The 24,417-nt window shown below is 42.5% G+C and overlaps 1 protein-coding gene across 1 annotated transcript in view; it reads left to right on the forward strand.

The window, feature by feature from the left end:
* LOC147035734 (extracellular calcium-sensing receptor-like) overlaps positions 1 to 11,647 on the forward strand; it is a 39,216-nt gene extending 27,569 nt beyond the window's left edge. Inside the window, exons 3-5 of the mRNA XM_085869315.1 lie at positions 73 to 346; positions 10,728 to 11,026; positions 11,375 to 11,647. Coding sequence (XP_085725441.1) covers positions 73 to 346; positions 10,728 to 11,026; positions 11,375 to 11,647 — 846 coding nt within the window. The remainder of the gene's footprint in view (positions 1 to 72; positions 347 to 10,727; positions 11,027 to 11,374) is intronic.
* Positions 11,648 to 24,417: the final 12,770 nt, after the last annotated feature.

Consider the following 24,417-nt stretch of genomic DNA (forward strand, 5'->3'; position numbering starts at 1 on the left):
GTATTGATCTGCAACAATTTTTTTCCTTGTTTTTGGAATTAATTAAAAAATTTAACTTCTTCCTTTGTATAGATTAGTGGTGCAGCAGCCTGCAAGTGTTTAAGTAATAAACAGACTTTCCCCACGTTCATGAGAACTGTACCCAGTGACTTGCACCATGCCGATGCCGTTGCCAGTTTGGTGCTCCATTTTAAATGGAGGTTTGTTGGTGCTTTCGCTGTTGATGATGATTTTGGTCGAACTGGTTTAAATCAGATTCTTAATGAGGTTGAAAGGAAAGGAGTTTGCATTGCCTTCAGTGAACTGTTGCCTCAAGTGAAAAGTCGAGAAACCATTCAACAACTTGGTAAGTTCTTCCTTCATTATTTATTTTGAATCTTACTTAAAAAAAATTGTTTTATCTTTTGATACCTTTTCTGTATCCTGGCGAATTTTCTGAAATGGATTATCAAAAATCACTTTCAAAAGTATTATTATTTGGAAGAGGTGGTGAGGATGGGGTTGGCGAGTGTCTCCATCTCAAAGGTGATAAGAATCGTATGGACTGTGTTTTAGTCGGGTCGAGTAATTGCAGTATTCGGGATTGTCATGTGTAAGTCATATATATATATATATATATATATATATATATATATATATATATATATATATATATATATATATATATATATATATATATATATATATATATATATATATATATATATATATATATATATATATGCTGATGGGGACAGTAATTGTAATCAATCGGGCACAGTCGGGGTCGAGGTGTAATTTGTGAAACACCCTGTACATGCAATGCCAGGTGTAGAACTTCTGGCACAGGTAAGGCCAAGACCAGCTCATACCTGCACAAGTCCTCACCTGCTCCCGTTGTTTCTGGTTTGAGACTAGTAGTTTGGGTCCCAAGTTGTTGTGTTTTGCTTGTACATACACAAAGATAATGTTTTCTCCTCTTACATACATATCTGTGTTTCTCGACTGCCTGGTTTGTTCCATGTTTTATAAGCTCACCTGGAACGTAGCTCGGGATCTATGGGGGTCGAAGTTGGGTGCCCCCAAAATATGTAATTGCTTTTTTCTCAGAAAGTACACGTAAAATTCCGATGAAACTTTACCACCACCTTCATCAGTCGTGATGTACTTTTAATGCTTTTCAGTTCAGGTTTTGAAACCAAAGGCTCAGTGTTTAATGGGGTAAAGCTGAGTAGTTCGCAAAGGAGGTGGCCTTTGCATTGATTAATCCTTGAGTCACTCGAAGGCAAGGTTTATAACTACATTTTAGGTTTACAACCACATTTTACCCTCCCAATAAGGGTTACGTGAAGCATTGGGATCAGGTGATGGATGACCATGCGGGCAGCTGGTAAACATTCCAAGTAATGGCAGCATGGTCTTGATGTGAGGCATTGGTTTATCTTATGGAGATCAATGGCTACGATCATCCGTCTTTTAATGACTGCCCAAAAGAAGGCAATTGTAAACCACTTCTCTACATTCCAAGAAAACAACCATGATCAGAATCCGAAGAGATATAGCTCTGGTGGTGATGAGCCCCACTCACCCTTCCACCGACCTCCCACCCCAGGTTTGAAAGCACCCAAATAGCCACTGGAAAAGAGAAAATGCTTTGATAAGGTGGACAGCCCGATATGATTTGACTGGGTCAAACAAAATCCAGTCGCTTAGGTTGCCAAAACCGAAAGTCAAACTCTGAGCTTTTCAAACAATGATAAAATTTGAACATGGAATGTAAAGTCAATGACTCAGGGAAAGATAGATGTCATAAAGAGAGAGATGGAGAGGCCAATAACTGAAATTTGGAGATAAGTGAACTTCTATGGACGAGTTTGATGCAGTTTTACAAAGTGTTATTTTATGCTCACAAAACCTGTGAAAGAAATGGAGTGGCAGTGATTTCAACGCTAGAATATAACCCAGTCAATTACAGGTTAATAAAATTGAGGTTGAAAAGACATGCGGTGACGACCACCATCATTTAGATGTCTGCTCCAACTTCTACTGCAGATGAAGAGAATGTGGAAGATTTTTGTCAAAAGTTTCAGGAACTGATAGAACAGGTGCTTAAAGTAAATGTTTTAATTATTAAGGGAGATGGGAATGCAAAAATTGGAGAAGCAGGAGCACCAGGGATTGCTGGAAAGCTTGTACTTGGTATCCGGAATGAGTAAGGCGAACGAATGCTGGAGTTCGATGTGGAGAATGATCATATAATTGCAAACACATAGTTCAAACAATCCAAGCGTACTCTGTACACATGGATGCCACCTGGTGGGCAACATAGAAATAAGATTGATTACATTTTAACCAATAGAAGATGGAAACCTGTTGTGCAATCTGCCAATGTTCTGCCAGGTGCAACCAGTTGAAGAGATCATGAAAGCCTTTTGGCAAAACTACGAATCAAACTGAGAAAGGTGAAAAAAAACTCAGACCAGATATGATCTTGAAAATGTATTTAAACAATATATAACAACAAATGTTAGTGTGCGCCACTCATTCAGTTCGTCAGTACGTTTCGTCCTTACCTCCAAAACCATGAAACTTAGTGGCCCCAAACTTTGCACACATACTAAGGAAACTACAAGGGAGTGCATGAATTAAAACTGGGTGTTTGGGGAAATTGAAACACGCCTTTTGAAGATAATTTCGGGGGTGATCATCCCACACAAAAAAAATCCGGATGAAGTTGACAGCACGCCATCTTGATCAGTCATTTGTCAGCTCGCTGGGGTCTTAAGCCACCATTTTGTTTGACGTGCTCAACAATGTCTTGACTTGGAACAGGCTGCAATGGTTTTCTTGGCAATAAAGCACTCAAATTTCTTTTCCACTTTCCTCACTCGTATCATCGAAGGCCTGATCTTCACACCTACGATCCACTGTATGTGTATGTGGACCTGGGTGTTTGGGGAAATACGTAAATAAGTAAGTGGCCCCAAACTTTGCATGCATACAAAAGGAAAACTCCAAGGGAGTTCAGGAATGAAAATATATTTGTGTGTTTGTGTGTGTGCACATGTATATAGTGTGCATGTGTGTATGTATATATCTGTGTATGTCATTCATTGGTACCTCCATAATTCGGGTTTCAGAATGTGCAACAGAGCCATCCCAAGACTCAAAGTATCCGGTTTCCTTTTGGTAAAACATCTTGTTTATGGGCTAAATTGTGTTGTTCTCAGAGTTTTGTTCTGGGGGCTCATTACAAGATCATCAATGAGCCCCGGACAGCCACCAACTGGAGTTTGTTTGTGGTAATGTTCCCAGGGATTATTTATTTATCATCCCCATTGCTCCAATTATCACTGTTACAATTTTGGTTCTCTTCAGCTTGCCCGATCTTTTCACTTCATTCTTAACGTCTTCATATTTGGTAATTTTCTTGATTTCTGCATTATTTACACCAAAATCACTGTGTGCAGAAACCTCAATTTATAATGCCTTCTTTTCCTTTTTGTATCTGATTACTTTGTCCGGTCGCAGTGCGTTGTTTGCTATCTTCACACTTGATGGGATGATCAGGTTGTACGTGAGCATTATGTCTTGTTCTGGATTGGCGTACCTTATATAATTGGAAATGTTAAGTTTTGTGTTCAAGGCGATTTTCACTACATGAGTCTGACAGTAACTGCGGGAAAGGCAACTCGAGTTACAATTAATTAAATAAATGTGATAAGTCTTGTGGGAAAAGGATACGTGCACAGACAACTGAATGTGTCATTGGCATCATGACGTCGAGAAGGATTAAACATCAACAGAAAGAAAACATCAACATGATGACGTTTGTTGAGGCTACGGTGTTCAAGTAATGTGCGAGCTTCACACCAACATTGGGGAGAACTGGACTGGGTGAAAGATTTATTGTGGAAAAGTAGTGCTGTGGATCAATGGTGAAGTTTTGGTCAGTCTTTGAATTCAGACTGTCTGTCACCTTGTTTTGGGTTTGACCTTGCGTAGTTGCCACAAAAGGTGAAACAAACAGCATTCGGCAGAAGTGACATGGAGGTCTTGGAGGTGAAAAAGAGATCCAGCTCCAGCAGCGTACGGAGACATGGAGTGGTAGAGTGCAGACACATTCATGTTGCCAAGCAAGGGTCAAGCAGATTGTGCACAGCAGTTGCAGGCTGTGTTGGCATCGTGAGCCTTGTATCATTGGGTGCACATTGGCCATAGACCTAATTGTGATCCTGTGCACCTTGCCAGTGTTTGGGTTCACTCCTGCTGGTCGACTGGTTGTGCTCACGAGGAACCAATGCAACATTCGGGTTGCAAAACAACTCCACATTGACATCACACGGTGACAGCTTCTCTGGGCAGCTCGTGTCAATGTCATCCATCCTCCCCACTCCTTCTCACAGTTTGACCAGGGTTGTGTTGAAATTCTATACTGCGAGATAATTCCTGTGGGGCTCACGCTCATGCTCCCCAGACACAAGGTTGACCATGTTCATTTTCCTATTCGCTTCAACACGGTAAGTTTCTTCAATTGCATTCGTTTTTGACATGGCAAGGTTCATCATCTGTAAGTTCGGTGGAAGTTGCCAGTGGAAGTTGCCAGTGGAAGTTGCCAGTGGAATTAGAGTTTAAGCCGAGTTTAAAGACAGCAGAAGTCCTGGTGTTGGTGTTAAGCTATTTCGTTGAAAGAAACTTTTGCCTGACACTGCGTTTCAATTAATACAGGGTGATAATGTGAAATTGCGAAAGTTACAGATAAGAGCATTGGAGCTGCAATATGAAGCACAAGACAGAGAATATCGGGAGAGAATAAAGGATAGAGAATTGGAGTTGCTGGTGAAAGATCTGGAAATTATGGAAGAGGAGGTGCGGGGACAGCTTTGAATATGCGAGTTGAAGATAGACAAAGGAATGCAACCGTGCCTATTCCAACACCTCGGATGACTCGTCAAAATTTTGGGACCTCACCAGACAGTTGACTTGTTCCACTCTTTAAAGAAACTGAGATAGATAAGTACTTTTTGCATTTTGAAAAAAGTGGCACATGCATTGCAGTGGCCTAAGGAGTATTGGACTATGTTATTGCAAATGGTGTTTGTCGGTAAGGGTCAGGAGATTTACTCAGCAATACTCATGTACATGTTGACTCAGTATGATGAGGTGAAAGCTGCCATTAAGAACTCCTCGGGTACCAACTCATAGGCTTAAAGTCAGAAGTTTTGGCAGTGTCGGAAGAAAAAGAGTGAAAGATATGTGGAATTTGCTCGGGAAAAAGAGACATTGTTTACCAGGTGGTGTAGTTCCAAGGAAATTGTGAACGACTGTGATAAGTTAATGTAGCTGATGTTGGTGGAGGACTTTTATAAGTGCATTCCTTCTGACGTTCGAATGCATTTGGACAAACGGAAGGTAGATGAATTGCACATCACAACCATAGAGGCAGACAATTAAGCTTTAACTCACAAATCCTATTTTAACAACCGGGTTTTCTAAAAAGGAAAAACTTGGACAATGACCATAAACCTTGTATGGGAATGAGATGCTCAGAAGTCTGGCCTTACAACAAATAGGTCAATGATGGACCATGTCCTTGCTCTTTGGGCCCTCACCCAATGCAGGCGAGAGTGCAGGCACCTTGCAGCCAATGTTGAGCTCCGAAAAGGTTTCGATTCAATGCACCGGGATGCCCTCTGGAGGATTGTCGGTCTTCGCAGGGTGTCACCAAAAGTAATAAAATGGGTTTTCTGAACTTACTCTGGTATTGAGAGTGCTGTGAGGTGTATTGATTCCATCTCTGACTTATTTCCAGTTGTTACTGGGGTCTGTCAGGGTTTGTTCTGGCCCACACACTTTGCATCGCTTGTATGGACTGGATTTTGAGGAGGACGTTGGAGAGATCTTGGTGTGGTGCATCATTTGAGAATGTCAAGTTCTCTGACCTTGATTTCTCAGATGATGCAGTCGTCTTTGTGGAGACTCTGGACATCCTTATGGGGGCTTCTAGGTGCTGATAGAAGTGGTGAAGCGACTGGGATTATGGGTCTCCTGTGTCATACTAAACATCGGAGCTTTCAATGACAGATTGTGTGCTGCTATATTGTCTGTACCCGTCTGTGGTGAGGATGTTGAAGTCACCAAGAGATTCACTTACCTTGGCAGTGATATTCATGCTTCACATGTTATGAACTAGAAGTCGATAGACATCTGGGTCGAACCTGGGGAGTCATGGATTCACTGGACCATGTGGTGTTGCACTGTTGGTAACAATGCAGAAGGATGAAACAATGAGTCTTGAAGTCTTTGGACCTTCCAGTCTTGCTCTATGGATGTGAGACTTGGACTCTGACCAAGGAACTGAACAAAGACTTATCTCCTTCAGTACCAAGTCTCTTCAGAGAATCCATGGCTATTGCTGGTTTGACTTTGTGTCTCCTGAGCGGTTGCTGAGAGAGACACAGATGATATTTGTTACCTGTATCATCTGTGATTGTCATCTGCTTCTGTGGACATGTGGCTTATTTTATTGATGCTGATCCTGCTCACAAGATTATCATAGCATGGGAGCTTAGTGAGTGGAGGTCAATGTGCTGACCACGTGCGTCATGGTTGCAGCAGGTTGACTGGGTATCTCAAGGAGATGGGGATGGGCTGGGCATTTTCCTGGGGGATAGCAACACGGAGGCCCTTGGAGTATCAATGGAAAGTGGATGTGGTGACATGCTCAGGTCAGGTCAGGTATGGGAGCATGTGCCAGAACAGCGCGTCGCTGTGTCCACTTTCCGCCGGTACTCCAGGGGCCTCCGTCTGGCCATCCCCCAGGCAGATGTCAGGCCCATCCCTATCTCCTTGAGATGATGGTCAACCTGCTGCAACCAACAGGCACGTGGTCGCCCCACTAGCCTCCTCCACTCATGAGTCTCCCTCGCTGAGAGAATCTTGTGAGCAGGATCAGCGTCAGGAAAACGAGCCACATGTCCATACAGCCGCAATTGACGCTCACGGACTATGCAGGTAACAAATCTCATCCAAGTCTCTCTCAGCAACCGCTCGTTGGACACAAAATCCGACCAGCGATAGCCAAGGATTCTCCGAAGAGACCTGGTACCAAAGGAATTAAGTCTCCATCTCAGATCCTTGGTCAGAGTCAAAGTCTCGCATCCACAGAGCAAGACTGGAAGTACCAAGGACCTGAAGACTCGGAGTTTCGTCCTCCCGCACAGGTACGGGCAGCGCCACACCCCATGATCCAGTGAATCCATGACACCCCAGGCCCGACCCAGACCTCTATTGACCTATGACTCGCAGCCAGCAGAGACATGAATATCACTGCCAAGGTAAGTGAATCTCTCCACGACCTCAACATCCTCACCACAAACAGACACAGACAGGACAGCAGCATCCAAGATGTCAACGAAAGCCTGGATCTTAGTTTTGACCCAAGAAACCCGTAATCCCAGCGGCTCCGATTTCTCATTCAGCACCTCGAGGGCCCCCAAAAGGATGTCTAAAGTCTCCGCAAAGATGACTGCATCATCTGCAAAATCAAGGTCCGAGATCTTGACATTCCCAAACGATGCACCACAACTTGATCTCTCCGACATTCTCCCTAAAATCCAGTCCATACAAGTGCTGAAAAGTGTGGGGGCCAGTACACATCCCTGACGAACTCCAGTCACAACTGGAAATAAGTCAGAGATGGTACCACCACAATTCACAGCACTCTCAGTACCAGAGTAGAGTTCAGACATCAGATCGATCAGTTTTGGTGGCACCCCACGAAGACCAAGAATCCTCCAGAGGACATCCCGATTCACTGAATCGAACGCTTTACAGAGATCAACATAGGCTGCAAACAGCCCCTGCCGAAACTCTCGTCTGCGTTCGGTGAGGACACGAGGGGCAAGGATACGGTCAATCGTTGACCTCTTTGGTGTAAAGCCTGACTGCTCTGGACGCTGGTGCTCAAGCAGATGGTGGCGAACCCTATCAAGAATTATCCGAGCAAAGACCTTGCCCACCACTGAGAGCAGCGTCACCCCTCGGTAGTTGATGCAGTCTTGGCGATCACCCTTCCCTTTCCAAAGAGGGACAACAAGGCCCCTCTTCCAGTCAGTTGGGATGATGCCTGTGTTCCAGGCAGAGCACAAAACTGCATGCAACGACAAGAGTGCAGCATTTCCACCAGCCTTGAGAAGTTCAGCATGGATGCCACAGATCACTGGAGCTTTGCCCCATTTCAACTGGTTCATCGCAGCCCGTGTTTCCACAAGCGAAGGTGGACCACAGTTTATTCGAGGGTCAGCAACAGGGATTGTAACACCCTTGACGTCCAACTCGACAGCTTGGGGATTAGCCTGGTACAACCGCTCAAAGTAACCGGCCAGGCGGGCCTTCACTTCAGACTCCTCTGCCAAGAGCCTACCACTCTCTGCTCGAACTGTAGTGCTCTGAGGGATGGGCTTGGATGAACGTAATGCACGAATTCCCCTGTAAGCGGGACGAGAATCACCTGTCCACAGGTGATGCTCTACCCCCTCACAGATTCCTCGCACATAGGCCTCCTTGTCCACCCTTAGTGCACGTACAGTTTTCCGCCTCAGCTCCCTGAACAGCTCAGCTCTGCCATTCAGCCTGGCCCTGCGACTCTGGTCAATGATATCCAGTGTCCGTTGAGAGACAAAATTCTTCTTTGCCCTGCGGTGAGCTCCAAGACATCCATCCGCAACATCAAGGACGGTGGTCTTGAAGGCGCTCCACAACTCTTCAGGACCCCCCAAAGCACCCAGACCCCCCAAGTGTCCATTCAGCCTGTTCGCAAACTCCTCAGCTACTCTCTCATCCCTGAGCTTGCCAACATCCAGCCTAGGCTGGGATGGTACCATTCTCCAGGATTTAAGGTGCAGCATTAGAGTTGCTACAACAAGCCTGTGGTCAGTATTGAGGAACTGAGCACTCCGGTAGACCCTGCAGTTCTGGATCATCCTCCAATGACCGTCAATGAGGACATGGTCAATCTCCTTTGCAACACCGCCAGCGTTGGAATACCAAGTCCAGCGATAAGCTTGTGGGCGCTGAAACCATGAACCAGCCACCCTACATCCATGACTTCTTCTAAAGTCAAGGAACTTAGTGCTATTCTGGTTCAGAGTTCCTGACCCATGGGGACCAACACACACCTCATAACCATCCGTATCAGTTCCAGTCGATGCAATGAAATCCCCCAAGACTAGAAGTGTATCTCGTCTGGGGCACTGATCAACCACAGACTCGAGTGTGGTGGAATGCATCCTTCACGGTGAGATCACTCGCCTCAGTCGGAGCATGAACAGAGACCAGGGAAATGACACCTAAGAAGTGACGAATCCTTAATCTCATAATATGCTCGTTGACCGGTGTTACCTCAATTATCATTGGGGTCAGCTTATTGGACACAGCTACAGCAACTCCTTTGGTATGGTAACCATCAGAGCGACTAGACCAATAGTAAGTGTAACCACCCACCATTATCTCGCCGCAATCCGGTCTCCGAACCTCAGAGAGAGCTGCAATCCCGATGTCCAAATGCTTGAGCTCAGATGATAACAGAGACAGGTGATCATCTCTCTTAGGGATAGGACATTCCAGGCACCCACCCGAAGGGACCAGCTCAGGTTAACCCAAGGAGACCGCCGTCTGGTGGACGACACCTCAGCACCACCCCGACACACTCTCCCGCAATCTGACCCAGCGATGTTACCCCGTGGTTTCCCTCCTATCATCATAGATTGGGGGTCCCGAAGGCTTTGCTCCAATCCCGTCAGTCAGTGAGCTGCCCTGCGAAGTGAAGCTGCACAGGAGGTACTCCCACGGAGTGGGTTTTCAGATTTTTTTGCGTTTTTGCGTTTTGCAGAATGAAGGGTTTTACGGTGGCCGGAGTGCAAATCCTGCCACCAACCTCCTAATAAGAAGTAACCCAACTGCAGGAGGACGTCCACAGACACAGTTGGGCACTAGATTTGGATGGCCATTGGCTCACAAGGAGCTCCTCCGCCCTTTGACAGGTTTTGTTTTTAATCCTGCTGGGTGTCCATATCCAAACACCCTCCTCACCTGAAAACCTGGTTGGGGAGACGGTTTAGTCGCCGACAACCCGACCATGGAAGAGGTTAGTACAGGTTTACATGGTACCTGTAGCAGGTCTCAGATCGATCCTGACCTGACAAGAGTCAAGACAAGTCAAGACCTGACAAGGTTGCTGAGAGAGACACAGATGAGATTTGTTTCCTGTATCATCTGTGATTGTCATATGCTTCTGTGGACATGTGGCTTATTTTATTGATGCTGATCCTGCTCACAAGATTATCATAGCATGGGAGCTTAGTGAGTGGAGGTCAATCTGCCGACGACGTGCGTCGTGGTTGCAGCAGGTTGATTGGGTATCTCAAGTAGATGGGGATGGGCTGGGCATTTTCCTGGGGGGATAGCAACACGGAGGCCCTTGGAGTATCAATGGAAAGTGGATGTGGTGATATGCTGCTCTGGCCTATGCTCCCACACTTCACCCTGACCTTAGATCATTGGAGACGTGACTGAGTCTCTGATGCCTCATGAAGAGGTGAAAGAGCAGTGTCATGTGTTTGGTTCGATAGGGATGGATGGGGTCAGGCATGGGGAGAAAAAATTTCCTGCAACATTATCATGCTAATTGTGAAAATCATTCAATTTAACTGTTTAACTTCTGAATATTTATTTTTGTGGCATTAAAGGGACACTTGTGGCACAGACAAGAACAAGTGTAATCATACTGTACTCCAATGAACAAGATGCATTGCCAATGATTGGAGAGCTTCTTCTACAAAATGTCACTGGGAAAACATGGATCGCAGCATCTGACTGGATCACATCACAGCTGTATTCAACATCTCGATATGTGCACATCCTTCAAGGCACAATCGGTTTTGGAGAAAAATCAGGACAAATTGCAGAATTTCAAGATTTCCTCAGAAAAATGAAGCCAAAAAAACCAAGTTTTATATTGAAAGGAGATTTCCTCAATGGAAAACAGGTAATGAGTATCAGAAGTATCATTTCTATGTTTCCTATTATGATGAAAATCAAAAGGCCCATCGTTTTATTTTTCTCCCACAGACAAGTGATCAGCACCAATTATTTGCAGACATCAGCTACATATATCTGCTGACATGGAAATTATTAGATGCTTGTATGATTAATGGAACATCCTTTAATGGTTTAAATTCTCACAGTCTCACACTAATACTCTCGTAATATTGTCAAATATATCCACCAATCTGTTTCCATGGCGAAAACCTGGAGAAAATTTAGTCTTATCAACTTTAGTGCCACAGACACGTTGGCTGATAAATCTCACACTTTCACTCTATATTTCAAAAAGAACCGTCTGGTGAACCATTCCTTTTACCTTATTAACAATCCTATTGATGAAGTTCCGTCACGCAAACTAATGGGGCTCACTATCAGCCTTATCTTTCCAAGGCAAACAGCATTTCCAAGTTTGCCTTCCAAGCCATTTACCGACTGGGAATCCTCCAGTCCTTCCTTTGCATACCTGAAAACTTGTTCACCTGAAGGCCTTCAACCACAGCTTGATGGAGTCCTGCTCTTCCTTCTGGGCTCGTGTTCCTGCCTCACACATTGCTCAGCTTGACACTGTGGAAACCAAGGCATTCAAGATCATTGGAATCGCGAAAGATGAAGGTGAGTTTATTGGCCAATCAAAAAATGAGTGGTCTGTCTTTTCCACGAACTCCTGTCTGATTTAGCTCTTTACCTGCTCTGCCCCCCATCCCACCCACTCCCTGAAGTTTCTCCATGGTGTACGTGGTCTTACAGTGATCCTCATGTGGTAAAACTCACAAAATCCAGAATCACTGCTCACCTCCCCCACTTGAAGAACCATCTTTAATCTTAATCTTTCCAACAGGGTTTCAAGACAACTGTTCACCACCATCTCAGATCAACAGATCAGGTCAGGAATGGAAGCATACGCCGCAGCATCGCGTTGCTGGATCCATTTTCGCCGGTACTCTAGGGGACCCCGTCTGGCCATCCCCGAGGCAGATGCCTGGCCCATCCCCATCTCCTTGAGATGCCGATCAACCTACTGCAACTATGAGGCATGTGGTCAGCCCATTGGCTCTTCCACTCATGAAGTTCCCTCATTGACAGAATCTGCTGAGCAGAATCAGCATCAGGAAAACGAGCAACATGTCCATACAGTCACAGCTGACACTCACAGACTATGCAGGTAACAAATCTCATTCGAGTCTCTCTCAGCAACTGCTCTTTGGACAATAAGTTCGACCAGTGATAGCCAAGGATTCTCCAAAAATAGCTGCTCCCAAAGGAATTAAGTCTCAGTCTCAGATCCCCAGTCAGAGTCAAAGTCTCACATCCATAGAGCAAGACTGGAAGCACCAAGGACCTAAAGTCTCGGACTTTTGTCCTCCACCACAGTTACCGGCAGCACGACACTCCATGATCCAGTGAATTCATGACTCCCAGGCCCGACCCAGGTGCCTGTTGACCTCTGGCTCACAGCTAGCATAGACATTAATATCACTACCAAGGTAAGTGCATCTCTCCGTGACCTCAGAATTCTCACCACAAACAGGTACAGATAGGATACCAGCATCCAAGATGTCATTGAAAGCCTGGATCTTAGTTTTGACCCAGGAAACCCATAATCCCAGCGGCTCCGACTCCTCATTCAGCACCTTGAGGGCCCCCAAAAAGATATCTAGAGTCTCCAGAAAGATGACTGCATCATCTGTGAAATCAAACTCAGAGATCTTGACACTCCCCAATGATGCACCACAGTTTGATCTCTCTGACATCTTCTACAGAATCCAGTCCATACAAGTGCTGAAAAGTGTGGCGTCCAGTACTCACCCCTGAAGAACTCCAGTAACAACTGTAAATAAGTCAGAGATGGTATCTCCACATCTCACAGCACCTCTCAGTACAAGGGTATAGTTCAGACATCAGATGGATCAGTTTTGGGGACATCCCACGAAGACCAAGAATCCTCCAGATGACATCCTGTTTCACTGAATCAAACAAATTAAAGAGATCAACAAAGGCTGCAAGCAGCTCCTGCCAAAACTCTCATCTGCGTTTGGTGAGGACCCGAAGAGCAAGAATACAGTCAATCGTTGACCTCTTTGGTGTAAAGCCGGACTGCTCTTGACGCTGGTGCTCAAGCTAATGGTGGTGAACCATATCAATAATTGAAAGAGCAAAGACCTTGCCCGGCACTGAGAGCAGTGTCACGCCTCGGTAGTTGAGCCAATCTTGACGATCACTCTTCTCTTTCCAGAGAGGGACAAAACAGCCCCTCTTCCAGTCAGTTGGGATGATGCCGGTGTTCCAGGCAGCGTGCACAACTGCATTTGACAACATGATTGCAGCATTACCACCAGCCACGATAATTTTAGCATGGACTAGACGACCCTTTACCACGTGAACAAACACATGTCTCATAACCATCCATATCAGTTACAGTCGATGTATTGAAATCCCCCAAGACTGTAAAAGTATCTCACCTGGGGCACTGTTCAACCACAGACTTTAGTGTGGCATAGAATCCGTCCTTCATAGTGAGATCACTCGCCTCAGTCGGAGCATATACAGAAACCAGAAAAATGACACTAAAAGAGTGACAAATCCTTCCTCTCAGAATACACTCATTGACCAATGTTACCTCAATTTTCAATGGACTCAGCTTATTGGACACAGCTCCAGCAACTACTTGTGCATGGTAAACATCATAGTGACTCGAGCAACAGTCGGTGTGACCACCTTCATGATGTCACCACTCTCTGGTCTCCGAACCTCAGAGAGTGCTGCAATACTAATGTCCAAATGCTTGAGCACAGATGATATTAGAGACAGGTGATCATCCTCTCTTCAGTTTGGGACTTTCCAGGCACCCACCCAACTGGACCGCCTCAGGTTAACCCAAGGAGATGGCATCTGGTGCTTGACACCTCAGCACCACTCCGACACACACGACCACAATCAGATTCCATCATCCGGTGAGCTGCCCTGCGAAGGGCAGCTGCACAGGAGGTCCTCTCACAGAGTGGGTTTTTTCGATTTTTTTTATTCTTTTAGAATGTTTTGTGGAATGAATGGTTTTATTGTGGCCGGAGTGCAAATCCAGCTACCAACCTCCAAATCTAAAGTCACCCAACTGTAGGAGGACGTCGGCAGACACAATTGGGAACTAGACATGGATGGCTGTAGGTTCACAAGGAGCTCCTCCGCCCTTCGACAGGTTTTGTTTTTAATCATGCTTTGTGTCCTTATCATACACCCTCCTCACAAATAAACTTGGTGCGGGAGATAGTTTAGTCACCGACAACCCGACCATGGAACAGGTTAGTACAGGTTTACATGGTACCTCTACCAAGTCACAGATGTAATCTGACCTGACATAACACAAATCATCCGACATCAAATCATCCCCCATCAACAACTTTGATTGTTTCTATCCCAATAAACCCTCCCTAAGCCCACATCTTTTCAAGTTTACATTTTTCCCCTTCTTGGCAGTTTATGGCTGTGTACATCTTTTTCACCCACTGTGTCCTCCCCTTGCCCTCATTCTTCCCCACATCCAATATTTCTCAAAGTCTACCTCTATTTTTGTTCCTTACTTCTGTTGTTGGTGTGTCGCTCCCTCACCACACTCTTTTTATCCTGTTCTTTTTGTTCTGCTCTATCCTGATCCATTTTATGTTGTAGCTCCTTCATGAGCTTCAATATTGACCATTATCTCTCTTTGGCTGTTCTTATACCAAAGATGGCCTCGTAAACCTCTGGTATTTATCCATTGGGTGTCCTCAGATATTTCAAATCTTCCCGTAAAGTCTTATCTCTTCACAACCTACAAGACTTTTCTTGATAGTATAATGCATTACTGCTTTCCCCTTAGGGTTGGCACCCAGGATCACAACGGTTTTCTCCAAAATTCTGTAACATCTGAAGATCAAGTATATTGGAATCTCACAAGATAACACTGAGGGAAAAGGTTGAAGGGGCCTCTCTGATTGTTTGTTTTTCTACTACCTCTACACTGCTATCTCTCTCTCTCTCTCTCTCTCTCTCTCTCTCTCTCTCTCTCTCTCTCTCTCTCTCTCTCTCTCTCTCTCTCTGTCTCTCTCTCTCTCTCTCTCTCTCTCTCTCTCTCTCTCTCTCTCTCTCTCTCTCTCCCCCTCTCACCCATGCACCACTCCCCAGATTCTTCAGCAGGATGACACAATCCATAAGTTTTCTATCATCAGGAATGTAATCATTCCCAGAAAATGCATCTCAAATGCAAGTTAACTTGCTATATATCATCCTGTCAGAAAACTTGGTTATTGAAACTCTTGTTGAAATGAATGTGGATATTTTGAGCACTGGGAGGGTTCACTTTAAATTTTGACACTCGCAAAGGGAAAAAAAAACAACCACCAGTTGTTTCGATATTCTAAATCAGTAAATTTAAGATTTCCAAAGATCGATGGGAAATTCAAAACTTTTATTCAAAAAATCCAACCAAGACCCCTATTTTGACGAATCCAATAAGGAGAATAAAAACCAAATTCTTTACATCAGATAAATTGAAAGTCAAACTTGAAAATAAATATCTCAATATGAATGCAATGGTTCCCATGGGATCGCCTTAATAGAGTTCATCTGTTATACTATTATGGGTACTTCAATCTTGCTGCAATTTTCAAGTTTCTATTCTGCCTTGGCTCAGATTTACATCTCTTCAATTTCCCTGAGCAAGTGTAACTTCACTCACTGCCTCAGAGGAAACCCGCAAGTCAAATTCCATCAGCATGAAATGCTAATGTCATTGCAATATCTTTGACAATTCAGCAAGCTGCAAAAGTCCAACGACCTTCATGCACTCTTAAAACTTCATCTAAAACTACATGTTTGAAATAAATTTGTGAGTTCAGTGTTCATGCTTTTAAAATTTATTCTCGCAAATAATGAAAATACACCAGCTGTGAGCCAAATGATGTTTCCATGTCCCAGTTGGATGGTAATCACTGAAAAGATTCTTCCTTGTCTGAAAAACTGTCTTAAATTTGAATGTGTTGTGACAATGAAATTTCATTTGAAAGCATTTCATCAAGCAAGGTGTGGTAACCTGAAACACAAATTTAACATGATCCATGCTCTTCTCAGAACATTTATTTCAGATTATAAATAATTTGAGAGTGTGGACTCATATTGACTTCTTGCAACCTTCGTTAAAACAGTGTAAATTTTACCTTAAATTTTGAACTACATCAAACCATTGTTTAATTAAACTGTCACGACATGTTTTGCACCCTTAGACATGTGAAATAACAAAAAGCAATAATTTAATATCAAATTACACAAACTACATGAATATCAACAAGACAAAAATATATTTGACAAACAGTGGGGAACAAATAGGAGAAGAAAACCCACTTTATTGGAATGAGAAATCATTGAATGATTATATAGTTGAATTGTGGGAGGATGTTTTCAGATGCACCTGGTATGGAGAAAAAATTGAACTTCCACCATGCTCTGGCCAAGAATCTTTAGACAAAGTTTACTCGCAGTTTACAGATGTTTCCAAACTATATCTATCATATTATACCTATCTGACTGTACATGCTGTCGCGCACGCCTTAATGGACATCCAAACTTGTGCATCCCATGGCAGTCCATTGTACAATGGGACATGTGGCAGAATATCTGATTTCCATCCATGGCAAGTAAGAATTAATCGTTCTTTGTTTACCGTTTCTTTATTTTGTGGTAAAAACAACAATGTGTTGTGAACAACATGGTTAAAAAAAATACGAAATAAAATAGCATCGTTTTCTTTGTACCCCTCACTTTTTCAGCTCCTCTTTTATATGCGAAAAGTGAAATTTAAAACGGATTTGGGAGAGATGTTTTTTGATGATTACGGTGATCCTCCTGGACTCTATGACCTAATAATTTGGCAAAGAGATGCCAAGAGTAAAATAAGATTTAAAACCATTGGATACTATGATTCCAAAGCTCCACCTGATCAGAGGTTTTTTGTTAAAAATGATGGATATTTTTGGAGTGATGGGAATAAAAATGTAAGTTGTCATATTTCCAAAGTTACAAGTTATAGATTTGCACATGTCGATAAAATAATCTTCGACTTATTTTCTAAAATCCTCTCAATAATTGGCAAAAAACACAAAAACATTGCAACATTTTTATTTAAATATGAGAAATGACACTTGAATACGTTATTCAAGCAGAACGTAGAATTAATATGCTAAGCTATTTTGGGTAGGCCAGGCAACACCGATTCAAGGGAAGACTCGAAGCTTCTCAAAATCCAAAGCCCATCTGCATCTGCTTTGTATTCTAACTAAACTTGATGAAAACAACAACTAAAAAAAACAATTGTCCATTTTTCTTATTTGTGTTCTCCATATTCATGTTCTCCAAATGAAGGTTTAATGAAGATTTGATCACAAAAGCTCAGTCAGTGAACAAGTTATGGCCTGGACACACACACACACACACACACACACACACACACACACACACACACACACACACACACACACACACAATTGCAAAACCCTGTCTCTTGCTGAGTGGGGGGGGGGGTACAGGGTAATAAGATGGAGGTTTCTTTCCAGAGCAGGTTAATTCTCCTAGGCTGCTAAATTCTTGACCTGAGGCAGAAAATTTCTGGGGAACTATTTTGATTTCTGAGTAAGCTGTCAAGAAACATTCCTCTTCTAAAATGATTACTGAATTTTCCAATGTATAAACCGCTGCTGTGTATTAATCATATCCCTGTTTTTCACCCTCAAAAACCAAAAAAAACCTTTCCCGGTGTATTCACCACACCCATGTTTTTCACCCTCAAATAAATCAATATATTGATCATTTTATTTTCTGATCTCGATCTAAATACGTTTGTACATTAACTTTGTATGTAACAAAGTGATGGAGGTATCAACAAGCTTACTCCTATGTCCGCTTATTTTCGTCTAACAGTCTTATTCTCATTTTAAAGAAGTTGATGAGAGTGGAGGGGATACCAATAAGTTTTTAATTTTCTTCCTTATTTTTTAATACTCTCAAGAAGATTTGTTTTTTGTTACTAGAGAAAGGAAGAAAAGGGATTCATACTAGTATCATACATATTTATTATGGATTTGTCGCCCTGAAAAAGGCCGTTTGGGTTTGATGAAGCTTTTCAGTTAAACCGATGAAATCCTCATCAATGCTTTCCTCGTCGAAGATGGCAGACAACTCCTTGTCCAAATCAGGGTAGATAGAGCAAGTCCCCTTCGCTGTCCACGTTACAGTCACTGTCATTTGCAGCCTCCTCCTCCCAAATTATGTTGTCCTATGTGCCGTCCATGTTACTGGAGATGCAGCATTTCAGAAATGCAGCTTGATGATGTCCAACCATATCTCCTCGCACACCTTGATGATCGAGCCACAGATCATCGGAAGTTCGACCTTTTTCATCCTCCCGCTCTTGGTGTAGGTCTTCTCCCCACTCATTATCCAGTCTGACCAGCAACGACGTAGCCCATCATTGAACAGCTTGTTAATGTACACATCAAGGGGCTGCAGGAGCAATGTCATCCCACCTGCGATGATGGCGAGATCAGTGTTGCTCTGAGAGAGCAGCATTTTGGTGTCATCAGCCTCGTGACAACTGAACACATCCAGGATGAGCATGCTCCATTGTTGAGAGAGACCGCCATCCAGCTTACTACTTCAGACGATGACGAAATAATTTTATTTTGGTGAAGATCCGAATCGGATCCGGATATGAGAATTTTTTGTTTTTTGAAGTGATTCTTCATCGTTGTGAGACAGGGCCAAATCCAATTTAAAGTACAGTACAGCATGATATTTAAAAACGCTTTCGACAGAATCGAATGAAACATGATGGGCAGATTGGGTGTGTGACAAGGATGAAGATCTGAATTTGTTGAAAATCTGAATCCGGATACTAGAAATTTTAGTGACACTTTGCAAATGAGTTGTAGCATCAATGTTGAAACATAGCATGGTATTTCATGAAGATATGAACGCATAATGAAAAAATTGGTGGATGAGTTGGATAGGTGATAAGAACAAGCCAATTAGATTTTGGTTAAGGTTCGGATGCAGATCCGACCTATTACTTGGATACAAAGCGTAAACTGCTCACTCTGTCGGAGGTACGTGCTCAACTGACTGCCTTTCTAGTTACTCATTTTGTAGGTTGCGGAAAACATAAACCAACACTGCATTGATGACCTTATACCACAGAAAAATACTTTTTTTGCAACCCATAACAGAAATGTTTTCCAGGTTCCACAGTCGGTGTGCAGTGAGTCATGTGTCCCAGGAACGAGGAAGGTTGCACGTAAAGGGGAACCGTTTTGCTGCTTTGACTGCATTGTTTGCACAAGTCGAGAATACTCCAATGGAACAGGTAGGTGCACTGAAAAATCCACTGGAAGATTTTCAACATAAATTTTAGGTAATCAACAAAACCACTCCAATTCCTGTCAAAAATAATCACTCAATCAATGAAACCTTCAAATAATGAGTGTTCTTAAATAGTTTTATTTGGGGGCAATCACCTTATTATGAGATATGTAATTTGACTACCACTTCCCCCAAATTACCACTCTTGTTTGCACGAGATACAACAGGACAATGGATAACATTCAGAATTCCTCTGAGACCTCTTTGGCCAAAAAAAAAAAATACATGTAATTTCATTATTTATCTATCCTGGTAAAAAAATGAAACTACACACAGGGTGCAGGTTTCGATTTAACTTATGTTGAGGTCTGTTGTGTGTGTGTGTGTGTGTGTGTGTGTGTGTGTGTGTGTGTGTGTGTGTGTGCGTGTGCGTGTGTGTGTGTGTGCGCGCGCGCGTTCGCGCGCGTATCGCCATCGCTCGGTAGGCTGCCATTCTGAAGAGGTGGTCGAACAGAGCCCATCCATGACTCCATGAAGTTTCCCATGTAAATCTGTCAATTGGAGAATGGAAGATTCCCCAATACACACAAAAAACAACAATACCAACAACAACAACCTCACACGCATTGTCACCCATATATATACAACACAAGATTACACGCAAGTAAAAATAAAAAAGTATCAGAGTAGCCCATCGATGATGTGACGACGTTTTTTTTTGCTTGATGTTTGCACCATGAAATACAAAGCACTCCACCTTCTGACCTCAAGCACCAGCACCAGCACATGACCAGAAATGAGTGGTTGTGCCAAAGCTTAGGGTCTATTGACCTGAGGATGCCTGCTGTACAGTGCTCTTTTTCACTTCACACAGCTTGCTTATTTGGTGCTTTTCAATTACATTTCGTGTGTTTCTCGTCTTTGTACACCCACACACCTATTCACCTCATGCCTGATGGATTTTCGCTGCATCCCAGTTGCCTCACCTCATTGCCGGCCATATCGCAGGTCCTCAACTTTCCTGTTGTCACCGCCAGCTGTTCACCCATCACTAACTGCCCCATATCACTGCGTGCAGCCATCCATACTGATGGGCGTTCAAATCCCTGGAGCGCAAACGGAGCACCTTCACATGCATTCACCCATACCATTGGGTTCTCTGAGAGAGTGCAAGCACAGTGGAGGAGGAAGCGTGAGGAGTTTAATCCAAGGACCATTGGGTCACACCATTGGCTGGCAACTCAGGTGTTCCGGGGCCACAATACCAACCCCAACTATTCATTTCTCACCTCTTCCTCTTCTCACTCATCTTCCCTTACTTTCATGGATTCAGACGTCTGGATCCATTTTTTGTGGAAGTGTTATGTAAATGTTGGTCAAATTCTGAGGGTAGGTATGTTGCCGACAAGTAATGGGAATGATATACATATTCGAAATACTTGCAGAGAAATACTTACTTGCCAGATACTGCAAATACTTCCTTGCCTGTTATTGCTAATACAAGCTTGGAACTGTCTTGACTTGTCCTGTTCTGCTTTGATCATGACATAACATCCCTGAGGGTCATTTACCCAGTGTTTATTGTCCAATGATAGACAATAGGATGCAGTTCGTAACGCTGGTTTGCACTTCAAATTACCAGACATTGTGCAGCTGAGAGCACAATTCCCTGTCTCCTTCAGTGATCTCACAGGTAGCACAAACCGAACATGGATACAAACAAAGTGATGGCTCGAGGTGAGTGTTGTAAATGCCGTCCAATGCCTTTTAATAGATGCTTCAGACTCTCGGAGCTTTTCCGAGAGCAGAGTTCCGTGTCCACCACAAGATATATAAATATATACATATATGTACATGTATGTATATATAATCAGGTGCACTCCCTGCGATCCCCATTGGACAAAAAGGGAGATGATGCGGTTCCTCGGCATGGCAACCGACTGTGGGCAGTGGATTGTCCAATGGGGATCGCAGGGAGTCCAATGGGGACTTTTTTGTCGAACCAGCGTTACCATTACGAATTAGCGTTACCAGCAAACAAGCACCCTATCGTCTATCATTGGACAATAAACACTGGGCAAATGACGCTCAGGGATGTTGTCCAATGTCCAATGGGGATCGCAGGGATTCGGTTAAAAGCGGTCGTTCGCGCGCCGGTGGGCGAAGATTCGTAACAATACAGTTCCGAAGTCAGAATTGCATAATCGACAATCCACTGCCCACAGTGGGTTGCCATGCCTCGGAACCGCATCATGTCCTTTTTTGTCCAGTGGGGATCGCAGGGAGTGCTCATCACACTCCACATGTTTCAAAATATATATATATATATATATATATATATATATATATATATATATATATATATATATATATATATATATATATATATATATATATATATATATATATATATATATATATATATATATATATATATATATATATATATATATATATATATATATATATGTATATATATATATATATATATATATATATATATATATATATATATATATATATATATATATATATATATATGTATATATATTTATATATATATCCTGGAGAACGATGAAAATAATTTGCAATTCGGAAAGACAACTTTGAAGCAAAAGTGACAGATTGTGCAAGAAGATTCCAGAAAATGCAACATTTCCAAAACCAGTGGTGAAGTTATTGTTTCTTTGGTTTTTTTTCATCAAAAATTATGCAACCCACCTCTGAGTGTGACAGCTTTTTGAAATGTGCATGTGCCTGACCTCATGTTTGAAGTGGAAATTGCATTGTATTGATTCTCATTTGACTTTTAAAATTTGTTTCCCAGATTCCTTGGAGTGCTTCTCATGTCCTCAATATTTTTCATCAAATGAAGAGAAAAATGGCTGCGATCAAATGCCTGAAGATTTCTTGGCATTCACTAATCCTGCAGCATTAATTATGATGAGCTTAATTTTGATTGGCGTTATGATGATAATGATTGCTGGAATTGTCGTGCTTCATTATAGAGATCAACTGGTGATCAAAACCACTGACGTCAGTGTAATTGTGCTTTTCCTCCTGGCCCTCATGGGATCACTTTTGAGTTCTTTTCTCTTCTTCGAAGCTTCAGATGACAAGAAATGCTCCATTGGTGATCCAATGGTCTCAGTGTTTATTACATTTGCTGTTTCATGCTTAGCTAGCATGGCATGGAAACTTAACCGACCTTCAGGTAAAAAAGGACTTTTGTTGATAACAATTATAATAATAGTGATAACTGATAATATATATATATATATATATATATATATATATATATATATATATATATACATATATATCCATTATAATACCAAGCTTGCACACTAAAAACTCGGCTCGCCGTCACACGATCCCTATGAAATTGATGTCGCACTTAGCGGGCATGCCGACAATGTTTGGGAAGTCTTGGTGTTCCATAGTACCACTTGCATTTTGCAAAATGCAAAAAACTTTTCACGAATTGCTTCTCCATACAGACCATTCACAAGTTCTTTCACAATGCAAGTGTCTGTTTTATTGATTTCATATTATCCACAGGTGGCTCATTTTATAAGTGGGGAATACCTGGTGTCCAGCTCATGGTGATACTTTGCCTGATGCCGCAAATCATATTTTGTCTTATTTGGGCTTTAGTTGGGAAGCCAAGGCTCATACGTAACACAGAGATCAAAACCAATGTGGTAACTTTAGAGTGTGGAGGGACATCAATGGCGTGGCCAGTCAGTTCACTTTCCTATATCGTTTTTCTTGCCATTTCCTCCTACGCTCTTGCTTTCAAGGCAATGAAGTTTGATTTTGTTCATGAGGAACCAAAGTTCATTACTTTCACCATGACTGTTTGCCTACTCGTTTGCCTGGCCTTTGTTCCAGCTTACAATAGCACAGAAGGAACATTCAATATCATTACAAAAATATTTGCTATTATCACGATATCATTTGGACTTTTTGGATGCATCATGTTACCAAAATGCTACGTGGTCTTGGTTAAAAGTGTAAAATAATTATTGGGTTGAACAAAATAAAATGTTTCATAAAATATATATTGGTTTTGGTGTCATGATTCCACCATTGCACATTGCTGAAGACTTGTAATTGTGACGTTGCTTGGTTTACCTGCAATCATCACTGCTTGGTTTACCTGTGAGTACCATTAACTGCATTTGGTGAAACTGATCTTGCTGGCAGATAAATTTCTACGAGGTTTTTGATTTTTTTTGGCTTCGGACACTGTGTATCACCATCAACGTCAGGGCATGCAATCATATGAAAGCACAGGAGTCAAAGATGTGGTGCCATAACATTTGTGAATTCTCTGAAAACAGAGCAAAATGATGTTAATTCTTAGGGAGTTTTTATCCCCAGTGTTAATGAGGCAACTTTTTTGAAACAAGCATTATTGATGCTATTGATAATAATGCACAATCAAGAATTCCACGAAGCATAAAAATTGTGGCAATTATTTTGATACAGATAAGTTCAGCATTTAAATGTTCGTTTCTGGATAAAAAGAAGACATATGTTTGTGATTTGTGTTTTACGAAAGGTTAATCATAAGCGTATTTTCTAATTTTTATGCATTCATGAAGATGTTGCATCATTTTGTCTGACTTATGTCCTTTGGTGTTTTTTGGTGATCGGTTTATTTTAAGCCTTTGAGGCAATGAGATGTTTGTCTTGTTGAATGCATTTATTTATATTCCAGTGCATCACAGTGGATTGCTGTGCCTTGAATCAGTCGATTCACCGTTTATCAACTAACTTGAGGGGCACCAGAGCAAACTGTAAGTTTCCAAAAATGTGTTACAATCCAAAATACTTTCACCAATAAATGACAGATCATGACTCACAGTGTATAACTAGAACAGCACTCGTTGACCACATAGTCTCACTCACGCATTCATTTTGAACAAAAATACCATCTTTAAT

The sequence above is a fragment of the Eptatretus burgeri genome, chromosome 1, assembly GCF_056783735.1.
Source record: "Eptatretus burgeri isolate ZD-2024b chromosome 1, Ebu_testis_v1, whole genome shotgun sequence".
Taxonomy (NCBI): domain Eukaryota; kingdom Metazoa; phylum Chordata; class Myxini; order Myxiniformes; family Myxinidae; genus Eptatretus; species Eptatretus burgeri.